This window comes from Rhamphochromis longiceps, linkage group LG17 (genome assembly GCF_057381845.1).
Source record: "Rhamphochromis longiceps isolate RC_006_pf linkage group LG17, R_longiceps_female_GT1.1, whole genome shotgun sequence".
Lineage (NCBI taxonomy): Eukaryota > Metazoa > Chordata > Actinopteri > Cichliformes > Cichlidae > Rhamphochromis > Rhamphochromis longiceps.
Window position 1 is genome coordinate 22,354,233 of NC_140573.1, and position 16,719 is coordinate 22,370,951.

At 42.0% G+C, this 16,719-nt stretch overlaps 1 protein-coding gene across 7 annotated transcripts; it reads left to right on the top strand.

Annotated features, from left to right (window-relative positions):
• The first annotated feature begins 1,010 nt into the window (after nucleotides 1-1,010).
• rab3ip (RAB3A interacting protein (rabin3)) lies at nucleotides 1,011-16,680 on the top strand. Of its 7 annotated transcripts, XM_085386281.1 has the most exons (15): nucleotides 4,772-5,040; nucleotides 5,131-5,208; nucleotides 8,753-8,873; nucleotides 9,658-9,774; nucleotides 10,079-10,245; nucleotides 10,322-10,487; nucleotides 11,320-11,415; nucleotides 12,081-12,158; nucleotides 12,233-12,448; nucleotides 12,542-12,670; nucleotides 13,221-13,333; nucleotides 13,443-13,466; nucleotides 13,767-13,866; nucleotides 14,554-14,623; nucleotides 14,703-16,680. In XM_085386281.1, exons 4-15 carry the CDS (start codon nucleotides 9,685-9,687, stop codon nucleotides 14,783-14,785), a joined length of 1,332 nt encoding a protein of 443 aa, XP_085242407.1. In that variant the 5' UTR covers nucleotides 4,772-5,040; nucleotides 5,131-5,208; nucleotides 8,753-8,873; nucleotides 9,658-9,684; the 3' UTR covers nucleotides 14,786-16,680. The 7 variants fall into 7 exon arrangements, with proteins under 7 accessions (XP_085242405.1, XP_085242408.1, XP_085242409.1 ...); XM_085386279.1 differs by lacking the exons at nucleotides 4,772-5,040; nucleotides 5,131-5,208 and adding an exon at nucleotides 1,011-1,068; XM_085386282.1 differs by lacking the exons at nucleotides 4,772-5,040; nucleotides 5,131-5,208 and adding an exon at nucleotides 1,011-1,068 and having other exon boundaries at nucleotides 14,706-16,680.
• Nucleotides 16,681-16,719: the final 39 nt, after the last annotated feature.

A 16,719-nucleotide genomic window follows, 5' to 3' on the forward strand; every position in this document is an offset into this window, starting at 1 on the left:
AGGATCTAATAGAGAACAGCTCCAGAGACCCGAGGAAGCATTCTTCGCGTCTCCGTGTGCTGGAAGTGCGCACCCACAACAAAACATAGCGTGTCTTTAAACTTGGAAAAATGGGACTTGTTTGCCCCCTGGTGGCTTTTAATTCTTCTTCACTGTTTATCACTGTTCACATGTTCACTTCACTGTTTATCTTCATCCTCACACACAGCCTCTCAGACTGGAATGAATTGAACATTTAAAGATTAAAACCACTGGAGACCTTAATCTCAAGGAATATACCACCTATTTGTTCATTTTACAAATTTAATCTCATACTCAGGGACCTTCAGGAAATGCTATCCCCATTCCCAGCTACAAATTATTATTATTATTATTATTATTAGTAGTAGTAGTAGTAGTAGTAGTGGTAGTACGTTCAATTTTGTTTATTACAACTTAAACTTAATAAACTTGGATTTTTGTCTCTGAATATTATCTCGCTCCTACTACATTTTTAAATTAATTAAAAAAAATAATTACTGCGTGTGTTTATTTTATTTGATTATTCATTTTATGTTTTCACAACTTTAACATCGTAAATTGAACAACAATTTAACTATCGTAAAGCATTATTCCCCTCACTGAGCTATATTTTTATTTTATGATACATTTCATATATTGTGCCTTTAGTTGCATAAATCTGAATTTTTATTATCTCAGAATATTATTTCTCTGTCCAAGCACAATATTTTATTTATTTAATTATTATTATAATTATTTTATTTTACAACTTTTAGTTCACAAGTCCAGACTTTTTGAGCTACATATTAATTTGAATGCATTTTTCTTAGTCTTTATTTGTTTCCTCTTTCACGAGCTCTCTCTCTCTCTCTTTTCTTTTTTTTTTTTACAATTAAATTAAATGTAATGTCATTTTATTTGTTCATGGGCCTAATGCCGAGTAATGAATTCCTGCTCTCTGCACGGACTGCTCTGTGACGAACTGCTTGGTGGCTCTGTGGTTTCCCAGCGGACCGTGAACGTACCTTCCGTCAGTTGGAGCACCGCTCTGCGTCAACAGCCGCTCCGGTGAGTGTCTCTCTGTTTGTTTGTCTGTTTTTCGGGCTGTTTCGGCACGTTACCGTGAGGCAGACTGACCGACTGGGCTGCTATGCACGCGGGGGTCCGGTGAGTACACCTTTAAGGCCTCGTTACGGTTTTTATTTTAATCCGTGAGTCGCTGAGTTAAGCGAACTTGCTCAGCACCGCTAGCTTAAGTGCTATATACAAAAAGCATCGATGCGCCCATTATCGGACAGCGTTTATCTTCTCCCTCAGCATCACTCCGTCACTCACTCAGTTTTCTGAGTTTTAAAGCGAATCCGCAGTTTCATAAATCCGTGCATTCATCTGTTTTATGTAATGAATGAAATTAGCCAGCCCTGGCCAGGCTTAGAGCAGTGGCCGATAATGGAAGCAGGGTTTCCCTCTGCAAGCGATTCCCTGATGTTTACTGAATGAGAAAGACGGATGTGTTTGGGTTTTTGGTTTTTTAGTAGTTCTCTTCTTGTCATGTGCTTTATTTCCGTGTTTTTAACACACCTGTGCCCACACTCACCCTCTTACTAATGTCAAGTAATTGGCCAGCAAACGTTAGCTGCTCAGCTAATCCTTAGCCCGATGTAGCAGCGAAACCCGAAGCTCCGCGCAAAGACGCCGCTGTCATGCATCTTTCAGACGGCGTCAGGTGACAGTCCTTAGCTCTCTAACTTAAGCCACCGCAGGTGCTCACGTATTAATGCATTAGCATGATAGGTAACATCACGTAACGTGCTATCCGCGGCTAATCCAGTGCTAGTTGTCCACAAGGCACCACCTGAGAGCAGGAGTACCTTACCTGGAAGAGTGACCTCAAGCGTACAGGTGACACTGTAAGCGGGGTGCAGGGAGAGCTGGAGGTCGGGTTAATGAGCAGAGACGCTGTTGCAGGTGTAAACTCAGGTGACTAGGGCTGCTCGATTATGGCAAAAATGATAATCACGATTATTTTCACTGAAATTGAGATCACGATTATTTGACGATATTTATTTAACCCTTTAAGACCTACTATAGAACCAAGTCCACCAGAGCTTATATTATTTTTTTACATGCTGTAGTGCCATTTGTGGGAGCATTTCAAGTTGCTATACATCAATACAACTGTTATAGCCCATATTTTAATAATATGTATGCATTAAGGCCATAGTAATTACATAAATTGCAAAAAAGTGCAATAAACTACAAAAAAAATTGAAAATCGCTTTTGTTTTGTTTACATATATTTCTACTTGGAGAAATTTAAGAGGTTTATCCCTCAAAACTTTAAATACAATAAAGTTGCAAAAAAATAGTTTCCCACCACAGGAAATTTATTTTGAGTGTCTTCATAGTTTTATTTTGGAGATACACCAATTTTTATACACTGCAGGAAAAACAAAAAACAATCCTATGATGCAAATTTGCAAAGAAAACAGCATGTGCATCATTTTACTGTGGGAAGTGTTACGAACAGCTGATAGGAACGGCAAAGCGTGTTTCTGGAATATTATGTTTTTGTTCCTGCAAGCGCTTTTTATGCAATTTTTGCAAAGCTTTATGTGGAAGGAAACCGTGACCGAGGACAAGCTGATGGCATCAGATGTAAGTACAACTCCTCCGGTTTCATATGCAAAACAAATTATTGCGCTAGCTTACACGGTTCAGGTTCTACAGGGATTTAAAAATAGTTACGCAAAACGGAGCGTGCTGCTCTGACCGGCTTTAAAGGGTTAACAATGACTTTAAAAAAATAATATAAAATAGTGTGCAACACCACTGAAGTTTTTTTTTTTTTTAAACTCTTTTCAACCAACGGCAGTCACTCTCCTCTCCAAATAACTTCTGCTTAGCTTTCCGAGCTTCCCTCGGGTCCTCTTAATCAGCGGTCTCCACCCTTTTTTGCGCCACGGACCGGTTTATGCCCGACAATATTTTCACAGACGGCCTTTAAGGTGTCGCGGATAAATGAGGGAGGGGCTAATAATCGGCTCAGTCATTTTTAATGATCGTTGAAAGCCCAGATCGTAATCGTGATTAAAATTCGATTAATTGAGCAGCCCTACAGGTGACATTTGTGCACATGCTGCACAAATATCACTGAGCTTGGTATCAGGTTTCTCTGAAGTACTACAGTGTGTCAGGACCACTGAAGGTAAGAAGAGGAAACCCCAGGGCTCAGAAAAAATAAAAACCTGGCAGATTAATGAGAAAAAAACAGTACAAATAAAGAAGAAAACACCTGCCACATTTATGGCAAGAGATGAGGAAAATTATCAGGAAAAGCTGGCAAATTTTCAAAGAAAAAATGGTACATCTAGGAGGAAATTTTATGAGAATAAACTGGCAAATTTCCAAGTGAAAAAATTGTGACAAAAAAGTGAAAAAAATTGCAATTTTGTGGGCAAAATAGGAAAATTTACGAGACAAACTGGCCAAAAAAACCCAAATAAGTATATCTGCAATAAAAAAAATCTATGAAGAAAAGCTGCCAACTTCACACAGAGAAAGTGAAACGATTAAAAAAAAAAATCTAAATTTGCTGCTTAAATAAATTTATAAGCGAAACCCTGTAAATTCACTAGAAAAAAGTTCAATTTTTGGAAAAAAAAATCACATTTCCAATTTTAGGAAAAAAAGAAGCTGGAAATGATTTATTTTTAAATTGCCAAATAATTAAAAAAAATTAAAATGTAGTAAAATGTGTGAATAATTACCAGTAAATGAATGCAAACTGACCTCCCTTTGCACTTTATATATCGAGGGGTAAGTATAAGAATCTCCAGGCTTAATCCTATTATTGAACAGACCCCAAAAGGATTTTAACGTCTGGCTTGTTCTGCTCAGTCTTTAAATCCTGATAATTCAGTTGATACATCTAATTATGGGAACAACCATTACCTGTACACATCTGTAAGCACACAGAAGTTTCTGTCAGGCCTGGTTGTCGTATGTTTGGTGAAGCAGGTATTCCTCCAATGACTGTCTGTGTCACGCTCTTATTTTTTGGAGATGTATTAAAGGATGCCGTTCACCTGCTCTTCTCTGTGTTAAATGATAAATGCTGGTCAGTGCCACAGAGCCCCGACACCTTTATTTTGACCCATTTGTCACCATAATCCGTTGATGGTGAGCTTTTCATTGTTGTGGTCAGTCGAGCTGTTTGGGATTCGTGTAAACGCTGCCTGCTGAGACACAGGATGAGCCTTCATCGGCCGGCCCGAGTAACCAGATCCTTGCGCGACGTGTCGGGTTACCACGCCAAGCTCTGTAGGACTGGTCTCTATGGCGACAGGCAGGCAGGGAAGAGGAGTCAGGTTGTTTTTAATGAAGGTGGGGTTTCACCTGTGTGTGTTGATGTCCATCACCATGTGTCATACATCCTGGATGAGTTTTTGCCGATGTGTTTTTCTAGCGGCACACTGTCAGACGTGAGCTGTCTTTCTTTCTTTCTTTCTTTCTTTCTTTTATATTAATATTTTATGGGATAAATAATTAAACCAAAATACCTTAAATGATCTAAAATCAGCATCTTTCACAGTATTTGATTGTTTTAACTCTCTTTGTTGGTCGGAAGTTGTGATTGGTTTGTGGAATTTGGCTCTTTAACCTCAGACAGATATATCATAATCTGACATTACTTGCTGATTTCCGTGCCCCTAGTTTGAAACCACAAACCTCCTCAACAAACCGCACAAGAGGAAACAGGAGATTCATTCATATCAGGTATCATCAGCAGTTTTTTGTAGTCTGATGTCTGATTGGCCTTGAATGCAACATTAATGCCTGCTGTCAGCTGCATTCCAGCATCAGTGAAACTCGGACCAAACAATGACACAACTCAACGTTAACAGAGTCCGAGACACGGCGTCACAGCTGAGGATCTTTTCCCAGCATGCCTCACTGCGGCGGGAACAAAACCCCTAATCAGGCCTAATGACGGGCGCAGAAGAAGAGATGACATGATGATACTGACGGAGAAACAAAGTACTCACTCAGCATGCTCTTAAAATACAGCGAGGGAGTGACAGCAGCTTTATTTGTCCTTAAGTCTCTCTTTGTGTTTACATTCATCAGAGGAGGACACACCCACTGAACACACACACACCAGGTGGAGCAGGTGTGACCGGTGTGCTGTTCAGCCACTCTGCTGAGGTATGCAAAGCAAAGGAGAGAGACAAAGAAGTAATTAATTACTTTGAGAGCACATCACGGTGATGCTGGTTAATGATATAGTAACTCGGGTATGAAGTTTCAGAGGGAACTTCTTGCCTGCCTGCTGAACTTTGACTCCAGCCTTCATGAGTAGGGATGGGTATCGTTTAGGTTTTATCCGATACCAGTACCAAACCGGTACTTTTGAAACGGTGCCGGTGCTTAAACGGTGCTCGAACCGGTGCTTAAAGAATGAAGAACACAAACTTTGTCCAAAAACCTCTTATGTTTAGCTGTTTTTTTTGTAAAAAGATAACAATGTTAGCCTTTTCTGCAGCTATAGGGCATATATGGTATCACTCTTGGCTGGAAGCAGTGCTTAATCAATGGAAAAAACACCAATTTTGTCTAAGTGTTTAGCCGTTTCCCACTTTTTCTTTGGTCATTTCAGCCTTTTTGGCCAGGGTGAAGGGAGTATCTGCCATCAAACAAGAAGACAGCCGCATGTAACTACGACGATGTTTGCTAGTTCACCTTATGTGCATTAATGTAAGAACGTGGTTAGCCTACTCAACGTAAATTACACACGAACAACATTAAGCTACTCACGCAGAGAAGAACGGCTGCTGCTGCCATCATCATCCGTCATCATTTCTGCTACACTGGCAGGGCTAGGGGCCAGGACTCTCGTCTTCGGGTTCTTGGGGGATGTTGCTAACTCCGGGTCCGATAACAGGCACCACACCCGCAGTAGATGTGCACGGTGTGAGGTCTCGCAGCAAGCTATCAAATACGGCGCATTTCTCGGCTTTTAACAAAATGCCATACGTTGCCAGGTGTTTCATCAGATTCGAGGTGTTACCTCCTTTGCACAGTATCAGCGTAAAGCACTTGTTGTTGGCTGCTGAGTTTGCATCTTTTGCTGTGAAGTACAGCCAGACTTTTGACCGCTTCGCCTTGGGCATTTTTAATCTGTAGCTCTGCTCTAAAAGAACGTACGTACCTGGGCCCGCCTACTACGCTTGCAAAGGTAAAATGATTGGCTAGAATCCAAAGTGTATGACATCTCAGGAAAAAAAGCACCGAAATAAAGCACCAGAATGTGCGCTGCTTTTCGGTCTGGTTACTACAGTTTATGTCAGCACCGGTTCTGACATACCCATACAGTTCTGATACCGGTACCCATCCCTATTCATGAGCTGTACATTAACTTTGGGCAGTTTGTGGAGGAAATGCAGTAATAACTCCACATTACTGGAAGATAAGGGAGCTGCATGGGTTAAACTTGCAAGAGGCCCACCTCGTGCCCGCTCCCTACTTGAAAACGGCAAGTTCAGGTGGACTTTGTATCATAGTGCTGGCAGATGAAAGACGAACTAATGTCTAACCGGAAGATGTTTGAAATACAGTGCTGTTTTTCTTTGGTGGTGGTGTTTTGGCTTGTTGAGCTTGGTGTGTGAAGTCTTGTTGGTCCTTGCTACCATTTCTAGCTCAGAGATTTAAAGATTAGCAAGCTTTAAAATATGAGTTTTCTGTTTGGACTTGGCACCAATGTGTTGGTGCCAAAAACTGCAGTTCCTCTAACGGCCACTTGAGGTTGCCTCCAAGGTTAAAATGTCCTGTTTATCGCAGTGAAGCAGCAGTGCTACTGCCATCAGACCAGGCTCAGAGGGACGAGGTGCAGGATTGACACATACAGTCAAGTAATTGTAATGCTTCCTGATGAGGAAGACTAAAATTTCACTCACCAAAATGCAGGACGCCTCATTACTAGCCAGATAATCCAGTATGAAAAGTGCCAACAGCACAAACAGTCCAGAGGTCGAGTTCAGGGACTGTCAGTTAGACAGCCTTCAGCCTGTGGTAGCACATTTGTACCACCTGCTTTAACATCGGAGTCTATGGGAACTGACTCAGCATTGGAGGCGGCCTCAAGTGGATGTCAGAGGAACTGCAGTTTTTACTCCTAAGCCTGAAGGCTGATGGTGTCCTGTCATAACCCGGGCGGGCAGCGATGACTCAAGATTGGTGTAGGAGCGTCTACTAGAAATCTTAGGCGAGCTGAAACTCATGGACATTGACCTCAAGGTCAGAGATCAAGTTTACTGAAAATCTTGTGAACACACATTGCTGTATATAGACGTTTGAGGAATAACAGTCCGTGACGTGGGGTCATGTGTCTGGTCATGACAGTGCAGGGACTGAGAGAGCAGTCAGACATTAAGGATGAGTAAATTATGTTTGCTTCACAGGTGTACTTCAGCCTAATGTCTCCCTGGCAGCCATCAGTATTTTTGGCAGTTTGGCTTTATTTTCTACCAGTGCAGTGAGCTTGGTGTTTTTATTGGTGTGAAACCTGCAACAAAGACAAAAGGGGACAGAGCCTTTCAGTCTGTTGCACCAAGGCTGTGGAACAGTTTACCACTACAATTACGTTTGCTTGACTCTGTGGATTCTTTTAAAAAACAGTTAAAAAACTCTTCTGTTCAAACAAGCCTTTTGTTGATCTACATATTTTTTATATATATATATATATATATATATATATATATATATATATATATATATATATATATATATATATATATATATATATATATATATATATATTTATTTATTTATTTTTTTACATTATTTACATTTGATCTTTTACATTGTATATAATGTCTATTGATTTTATTGTTTATTTTAATATTTGTGTACAGCGCTTTGTGATTGCCTGTCTGTGAAAAGCACTTAATAAATAAAGTTTACTTACTTACTTACTAACTAATGCTCAGTGGAGAAAGGGAAATCATTTTAAAAAAGCTTCAGTTTAAATTAAAAGGCGTTATTGTGAGTTATTGTGTGGATACGTCTCAATTAGGGATGGAAAAACTGGCTTCGAAATCCAAGAGAGTGTCCCACTGAGCTCCTGTGCTGTCATGCTGAAACCATGAGTGATGTCTGTACACTGTGTTCAGACCTGGAGTTTAATGAAAACTGTGCAGGAATCAATAAAACGACGATTATAATGTTTCTTAAGAAACTGAAAAACACACAAACCCTCCTTGAAATCAGCAGTTCAGCAGCCTGACAGGTGAAGTCTGGGGCAAAGACATCTCCTGTTTCCGCCTGTGAGATTAATTACTGTTGAAATTTCTGCCCACTCAGCTCGGCTCTCATTTAAGGTTTGGAATCCGGACAGTAAAACGGTAAATGCAGGGATCGCCTCATTCTCTCTAAATGTTACGAGTCAGCATCCATAAACCAGCTAATGTTAGCTCACCTGGAGCTGCTGCTGGCTCAGGCAAGTCTTGGACTGCAAAAAGTGCCTGAGCTCTTGCTACCTCCAGTTTTTTTTTTTCTTTGAGGAGTAGTAGGGGTTCATTTAAGGATTTTAAAAATACCATTAAAAATAAAGGCATTTAGTGGATATTTAAAAGACAGAGTGACTTCTAAGCCTGATGATCTTTAGGTTCAGTTACCAAGACAAATATTTTAAACTCACTCACAGCAGAAAGTAAAACTAACCTGTCTCTGTGCCTCTTTCCCTGTTTTTCAGGTACAGGACAGTCTTTTCCTGTTGGCGTGTGCTGAGTCACTCCTTCACCTGAGTTTTACTGACTGCCTGTCCTTGGGCCTCCACTGAACCTCCAGATTTCTCCATCCACAGCTGCACCATGGTACAGTGAACAGAAAACAATTTGAGATCTGAGACACTTTCACCGAGCGTGTTAGCCTGTTTAAAAAAAAACCCAAATAATTTTTTTATTTTATTATTTCTTCAGGTCATCAAACAGCCGTTAATAAGGTCCAAGGCTGTTTCTGCTGTGAGCACCATGCAGATTTTGTTTCCTCATTAATCTGCTGAAAAGGCTTCTCTGTGCTCACCTTAAGTTTAACACCTCTGAATTTAACACCTGAACTCACCTGCAAGAGTTTGACAGTTTCAGGGTTTCACATGAAAAATAATCACAAGATTAAAACACACTGATGTTTTCTTTAATTCTGAGGTGGTGATTTGAATTATGCATGCCGCAGTACTCTATGTGTCCAGCTGGGGCAGCAAACAGAGTGCCAGACTGTTACTTTTTTTTCCTTTTTTTTTTTGCGGGTAGATGGTATTTTATTTTGTGGGGGTGTAGTCGTGAACCTGTTTGCAGGAGCACATACAGAATCAGCTGAATTTCAGACCACCACTGCCTCTTACAAGCTTCGCATAAACTGGACATAAAGGATCCATTTGAAAGACTTTTGTATTTGTCTGCGTTAACGAGAAACTTTTTAATTGCAAACTTGCAGCGAGTAGAGCGCTGACGGCTGCTAATTCACCAACAAACATCTTTTGAAGCCTGTTTTTTGGGTCCCCCCCGCTGTTAGTCACCAATTCTCCATCTGCAGTCTACTGAAGCGAGACTGCTGCAGCTTTCACACGACTCACGGCTCTGTGTGTGTGTGTCTGTTCAGAGTGTATGATGTCTGAGAGCAGTTGCTATGGCCTGCAGCAGCGGTCAGAACAATGCAGAGACTCTGGAGGGGTTCCACGAGGTGAATCTGGCCTCGCCCACCACACCTGACCTTCAGGTAAGGTCGGAGCTCCAGCCGTTCCCGTTAGCTCCCTGCATGCTTCACGTTTCAGGAGGTCCACTCTCGTAGTTCATCGTTCATCGGGTATAAAAATGTTTTTGTTTTTAGAAATCTGCGCAGCCTCCAAGTCTTCTCTTGTGCATGATTTAAAAAAAAAAAAAAAAAACAACCCTTCGCTGTCGAGGATTTTTTTGTGTCCTGTGTGGAAAAGTTCATTGTGTGTTTGTGCGTGAAGATGAAATATCATAAACTCACTGTTCTGGAATTTGTGTCACCCTGACTGCTTGTGTTTGCCCTGCAGAACCAATCGGATCAGCGCCCGGCCATCCGTCACACCACCCCGCCCACTTCTCTATATCGCACCCACTCTCTGGGAGCGCCTCCTCCGGGCCTCCCCACCTCACTGCGAGCAGATCAGCTGCCCACTCAGCCGGTGTACTCGGCACCGCGGCACAGCCACAATGGAAGGTAACAAAAACACAGGCGCCTGCACCCAATCGATGAGCCGTAATCCGTAACTCACCCGTGCTGTTTCCCCGCACAGCGTGCCAGGCCTGGAGGCAGAGTCGGCCGAGTTCATGTCCGGAGAGGATGGGGAGGAGTGTGGTGCTCTGAGCGACAGCCTGTCACGGCTGCGCAGCCCGTCGGTGATGGAGGTCCGAGAGAAAGGATATGAGAGGCTGAAGGAGGAGCTCGCCAAGGCTCAGAGGGTAGGGTGCGCTCACTTAGGGTTATGTCTTCATCACGCAGAAGACATCACAACGTCAGCTTCCCCCAGACTAATCTGACCTGAAAGTGACCTAATCATGACTTTAACTCAAGTTCTCGTGTTTTTAAGCTTTGAAGGAACCGTTCACCCCAAACTCAGGGATGCTTTTGTCAGGAGAGACAAAAGAAATAAGATCAAGAGCAGAGACATGAGAGAGGACAGAAAAAAGATGAAAGAAATCATTTAAAGATGGGCAGTCTTCAGAAATTATGAAACCGTAATTCAAGAAATAAATACAATAAAATCCACAGACGTCTGCTTTGGCACTTTCATTAGGATTTATTTTATTTCTACCAGATCTTAGCCACAGTGCAGGAGGCAGTGCCCGTTTACTGTGACGACAGGATGTAAACAATGATCACGTCTTGCCTCAGCTGAGCTGTAATTTACTGTGTGCTTCTTCAGACTGGAAATAAAAAAGAAAATAGTTCCTGGAGGAATGTTTGAGGTTTTTCTGAGTAACTGAGGGACGTTACTGCCACGCAACAAGACGAATGTTACTGCGTTCCTTTATGTTTGTGTGTGTGTGTGTGTGTGTGTATTTGTGTGTGTGTATTCACTACATCTCACCACAGCGTTCATTACTTTAGAGCGATATCGTGTAATTTTCAGAGTTTTATTTAAAAGCATGTTTTAAATGATTTTTTGCGTTAAACATGTTTCACTTATTTTAATTTCTTCATCTCTTTGTTCGTTTGTCGACATGCTTTCATTTCCACATGTTCATTTGGTTGTCTTTCTATTGTGTTGCTGTGCGTGTGTGTGTGTGGAAGGAGCTGCTGTTGAAGGATGAGGAGTGTGAGAGGTTGTCTAAAGTCAGAGATCAGCTCGGCCAGGAGCTGGAGGAGCTCACCGCCAGTCTCTTCCAGGTCGGTCCACCTACCCTACGTCTGTGTCCTCTACTTCCTGTTTCCTTTCCTCCTCTTCCTCCTGAGGCACCGGACAGAAAGAATATGAGTGATTGACACAGGCAGTGTGAAAGAGGTGTGACGGGTTTAACAAAGCTTTTAGGTGAACTCTAAACATTTAGTTTTGTCACCCATCAGGCATCGCAAGTTTCCTCTAAATATGGGCAGATAATTGAATTTGATGAGAATAAAGTTAAATTATCATTTTTGTTCAGTCTAGCTTTTGTGTTGTATTATGTTAAAAATGAAGTGCAGCCTTTTTGCCTAACAACAGATAGCCCTGCTGAAAAGCTCAAACTCGACCACAGATCGAGGCACAATGCTAAAAACCTAAGAATGTTTCCACGAGTGTCTCCTGTGACATGTGAGGTCCAGAGCCGATGTGTCTGTGCTGAATGAATCTGTCCGGCGAGCCCTGAAAACGTGCTGCTCCAACTCCTCTTCCTCCGTGCTCTCGTTCACTCTTGGCTTTCTCTTGCAGGAGGTGTTGGGACTCTGTGTGCTTGTGCGTGTCTGTAAATGCAGATTACCTTTATGTTCCTGTTCTGTGTTTTTGAGTTTATTTATGATATTTCAGTTGCACTGAGCTCGTTTAGCTGCTGATTCACCGTCTGTGTGTTTTCCAGGAGGCTCACAAAATGGTGAGAGAAGCAAACGTCAAACAGGCAAATGCTGAAAAACAGCTGAAAGAAGCTCTGGGCAAGGTGAGACCTCACCACTCCACATCAGACCAGACTGTTTACCTGCTTACTCTGAGGATTTCTGTTTCTTTCTTCAGATCGACGTCCTCCAGGCGGAGGTTCAGGCTCTGAAGACTCTCGTGCTCTCCTCCCCGACCTCCCCGGTGGGTGAGCTTCCCTCTGTGGGAACAGGAGGAGGCGTGAAGACTCCCTTCAGGAAGGGCCACAGCAGGAACAAGAGCACCTCCTCCGCCATGCTGGGGACTCAGCCCGACCCGTCGGCCACGCAGCCCATTGTACGCGAGTGTCGGGAGGTAAGAGGTGCAGCAGGAGGAGGAGTGCTCACGCTCCCAGAGCTTTTTCTTTAACAGCCGATGATGAGACTGCATGTAGTTTCTGACTTGCAGGTGGACGGTCAGCTGTTCAGCGAGTTCAAGGCATGGAAGGAGGAGCCGACGTTCGACCGAAGCTGCAGCTTTCTGGAGAGAATTTACCGTGAGGACATCTACCCCTGCTTGACCTTCAACAAGAGCGAGGTACATGACGACCTCCCGAACTCTTAAAAGCGCTTTATTAGGAGTAGAAAGACATGCAAACATGCACCCATCTGAGATTTCAGCACTGATATTATCATTTCAGTTTTTTTTGTTGTGAAGGTCAAAATGTTTAGAAGGTTTAAAACTTCTGATCTGATCTCACAAACTCAGTCACTGTTTAGCTCAGATGATTAAAAGATGTTAGGTTTCTGTAGACAAAGCTGCAAAAAGTTCGTTAAAGGTGCGTGCATCTGCCTTCTGGGGACACTGTTGCCTCACAGTAAGAAGATTTGAGCGTGAGTGGGTGGCGACCTGGCAAGGCGTGCCCCGTGCTCGCCCTCTGCCAGCTGGAAAAGGCTTCACCCGGTTTGTCTCGGTATGCGTTTGATTTGATTGTTTAAAAAAGTGCAGTTGACAAATGTGCAAGGTTTAGAAAATCCCAGGGAAAAGCCGGGGCCGCTCTGAGTCCCCTGGAGATGCATGTTGACATGAATCAGAAAGATTCTGATACCTCCTGTGTCCGTTAATGCCCTCCTCTCCTCTCCCCCAGCTGGGTTCGGCCATCTTAGAGGCCGTGGAGCAGAACACACTGAGTGTGGAACCGGTCGGCTTCCAGCCGCTGCCTGTGGTCAAAGCATCGGCGGTGGAGTGTGGAGGACCAAAGTGAGCACGTGCACACACTTGAACTCAAACACACGCACACACTTTCTCCCCTGCATTGAGCTTTCACTCCTTCATCATCACATCTCCATCTTCCGATTTCCTCCTCTAGTGGGCGCAGGTCTGAGCTCGTCACGTAAGTCTGACTCTCTCCCCCATTAGCTTTTTCCCTTTCTTTAGCCTCTCCTCAGTTGCTCCCCACCTTCATCCGGCTCTTCCAAACCCTCCTGCTAACTTATTCCCTCCTTCTAAACTTCTGTTCAGGATGTCAAAGCCATCCTGTCGTCCTCTTCTCCTCCTTTGCTGCCTCAAGCCGTGTTAGTTTTGCTCCTGTGTAGTTTCTGCTTTGTAGGAGTTTTTTTGTTTCTTCCTGTTAAAGTAACAGCTAACTCATTTTTTTTTTCTTTGTTTGTTTTTGTTTATGTCCATCTGGTAGAAAATGTGCCCTGAGCGGTCAGACCAAAACCTGCAAGCACAGAATCAAGTTTGGAGATTCGTCCAGCTATTACTACGTGTCTCCCTACTGTAGATACAGAGTGAGTGTAACACCCAGCCATCCACTCACACCTGAAAGCTTTACCTCCCCTTTATGTCCGGTCCATCTTTCCTGAGCCAGAACATTTTCTAAATTACTCCAAAGCTCAGTGAGCACTAAAACAATCCTGCCAGCTTCTTCCACCATCACTGTAAAAGTAAGAAAACAACTCTGGAGGTGATTCAGTGCATGTTACTGCACTTCTGCATGAGCAGTCCCTCTGCATGAGGATAAGAATGAAGAGCTTTCAGAATGACTAAATAAAGCAGCCATGCCTCTAACTTTAAGTCTTACACTTGTTATAAAGGATGAAACTATCCAGAGACACAAACTGTTTTCTCTAAATGTGTTTATTTATTCTTCAAAGTTTTAACTTGGAGCCTCAAGTGAATGTCACAGGAGCTGTAGTTAGAAACCTCCCTCCATGATTTTTATTTTTTTTAAGTGTTTTTTTTTAATGTAAATGAGAAATTAGAACATAAATCTGAATACTTTAAATCGTCTAAATTAACAGAAACCTAAGTTTTAGCAAAATCACTAAGCTTATAGTTCAGCATGTAATCCTGTCCTCACATTAAACATAAGGAATAAATACGTTAAGTCTATAACTCTTTGTAGCTTTGCATGACTTCACCTGAAGCTCAGAAACTGTTGACTGGTGTTTTCAGCAGTGTCCTCTCTCCTTCAGATCACGGCGGTGTGCAACTTCTTCACCTATATCCGCTACATCCACCAAGGGCTGGTCAAACAGCAGGACGGTAAGAAACGCGCCAGTGGATTCTTGTGGTGGCTCGATATCAGTGTGATTAAACTCCCTGCCTCCCTCTGTGTTTGCAGCAGAACAGATGTTCTGGGAGGTGATGCAGCTCCGCAGGGAAATGTCCCTCGCCAAGCTTGGCTACTACAAAGACCAGCTGTGACCGGGGCCGTCCTCCACTCACAGCAGAGTCTGAGCTGAAGCCCCGCCCCACCCTGGCTCTTGCCCCTCCCCCTTATTTTGTGTGAGTGTTTTTTGTGTGAGAGAGAAACTGTTTTCAATCATCACAAAAAAAGACTGAAGACTGATTTTGGTGCCGGTGGTCATTACTGATCTGGACTTCTTTGGGTTCTGAAACATGCAACACTCCAGTGTGTCAGAAAACTGACATGTTTCTAAAAAAATAACACTACAGACTGTTTGGTCATCAGTTACATGTGATCTCTGGAGAGATGCATGTGGGTTTTGAAGCCTCAAAGCGAGAAAAATATCAAAAATAGGTGTTAGAAATATGAGAATATCTGATAAAAGTCATATTTCAAGGGTGAAGTTGAACCGTAGAATAAAGTCATTGTTTTAAGAGGAAGAACGTTGTAAACAGAATCACAGAAACTGTGGAAAAATAACCCCTTTTGTTTCCTGTTGTGGAGACGTCTGTGGCACCTAAAGTGGACGTTCGAGGAACTGCAGGTCGTACTGCGCTTCCAGGTTCGCTTCATTTTCCTGCTAGTTAACAGGACACATCTTCCTTTTTCTTTAGGATGATTTTTCAAAATAAACCGCCATTCATAACAGAAACCGTCATTATGGATTTATGTGTGGTGGCTTTCAAAGCAGACTTCACTTTCACCTTAAATACTACATGAAAATATTATTTCAGCAGTAAAGCTTTAGTAAAACTGCAGCTGTTTAAAATGTAAACAATTTAGAATATTTGGGTATATATATTTATAAAACTCATCGCAGGGAACAAGTGACAGCTGATGTGACAACGTCTCAGCTGAAGAATTCAGAATTACAATTCTTCATTTTTACAACCTAAATTTTGAATTTTTTTTCTGTAAATGTTGAATTTAGAATAAATTCATGACTTATTCTTAGTTATAATCCTTTAAATTATGTATTTACGTTCCTGCAATTTCAGCTTTACTTAGTCAAATTAAAATGAACAATTTTTTCAACCTCCAAATTTTGACAATGTAATAATTAATGTTAAATTAACATGAATTTGAGTATTTTTACTTATTCTTGTCAATCTTTCATTATTCATATATCAAAAATTACAGAGTTTTTTTTCCTCATGTGAAACACTAAGTTGACTCACTCTTAGCACTTTGATTTTTCTCCATTGAAATTCTGCTCTCAGAATGTTTTTTTATTTTCAAACAACTTAAAACTGTTTTCCAGACTTTACATCAAGTTATTGAGCTCTTTAATCACCAAATTTTGGGGCTTCTTGGGGTTTTTTGGGTCTGAAAAGTCTGAGAAATGTCAAATTTTGAGTTAAAGTAATTATAGCTTTGCTACAATACACTTTCCTCCACTGTTGGCGAGTCTATCATATATTTTCAGAGAGGGGAAAAAAGGTCAAGTTGTTATTATTTAGTAAACTTTGAATAAGCTTGTATTTTGAGTTAATTTAGAGGTCTCGATGATGGCAGAGTGGGATACAGTGTTTTTGCTTTTTACTTACAGAAAAAAGCTGCAGAAATAATCGAACATGTATCTGCAGGAGGAAGGACTTGATGTCGGCTCTTTGAGTTTCTGAGGGTTTTTGTTTTGTTGCTGGACATTAACATATCCTGCTGTGAAACAGGGCGCTCTGCAGCGAGCTCCGTGTGACCAATCAGGACTCGTGTAGATAATAAGCTGTGTGTGTGTGTGTGTGTGTGTGTGCGTGCACGCGCACCTGCTGTTCTGTAAACTTTATATATATATATTAATTTAATCCTGACGTCTCTCTCTCTCTCACCTGTTCATAGTCAATGTCACTCTCCCGGTTTGGTTTAGTGCCTTCTCTCTCAGACACTGAAATAAAAACAGTAATACCTCTGAAAATGATCCGTGGACTCCTCCACATTTTCTCTTCTTCGACTG

What these genes read in the sequence shown, in the direction of transcription:
- rab3ip (XM_085386279.1), top strand. Translation starts at nt 9,685, where the DNA reads ATGGCCTGCAGCAGCGGTCAGAACAATGCAGAGACTCTGGAGGGGTTC. An exon ending in AGCTCGCCAAGGCTCAGAGG is followed by an intron (nt 10,488 to 11,319) that starts GTAGGGTGCGCT and finishes TGTGTGTGGAAG; the next exon opens with GAGCTGCTGTTGAAGGATGA. An exon ending in GTGGAGTGTGGAGGACCAAA is followed by an intron (nt 13,334 to 13,442) that starts GTGAGCACGTGC and finishes TTCCTCCTCTAG; the next exon opens with TGGGCGCAGGTCTGAGCTCG.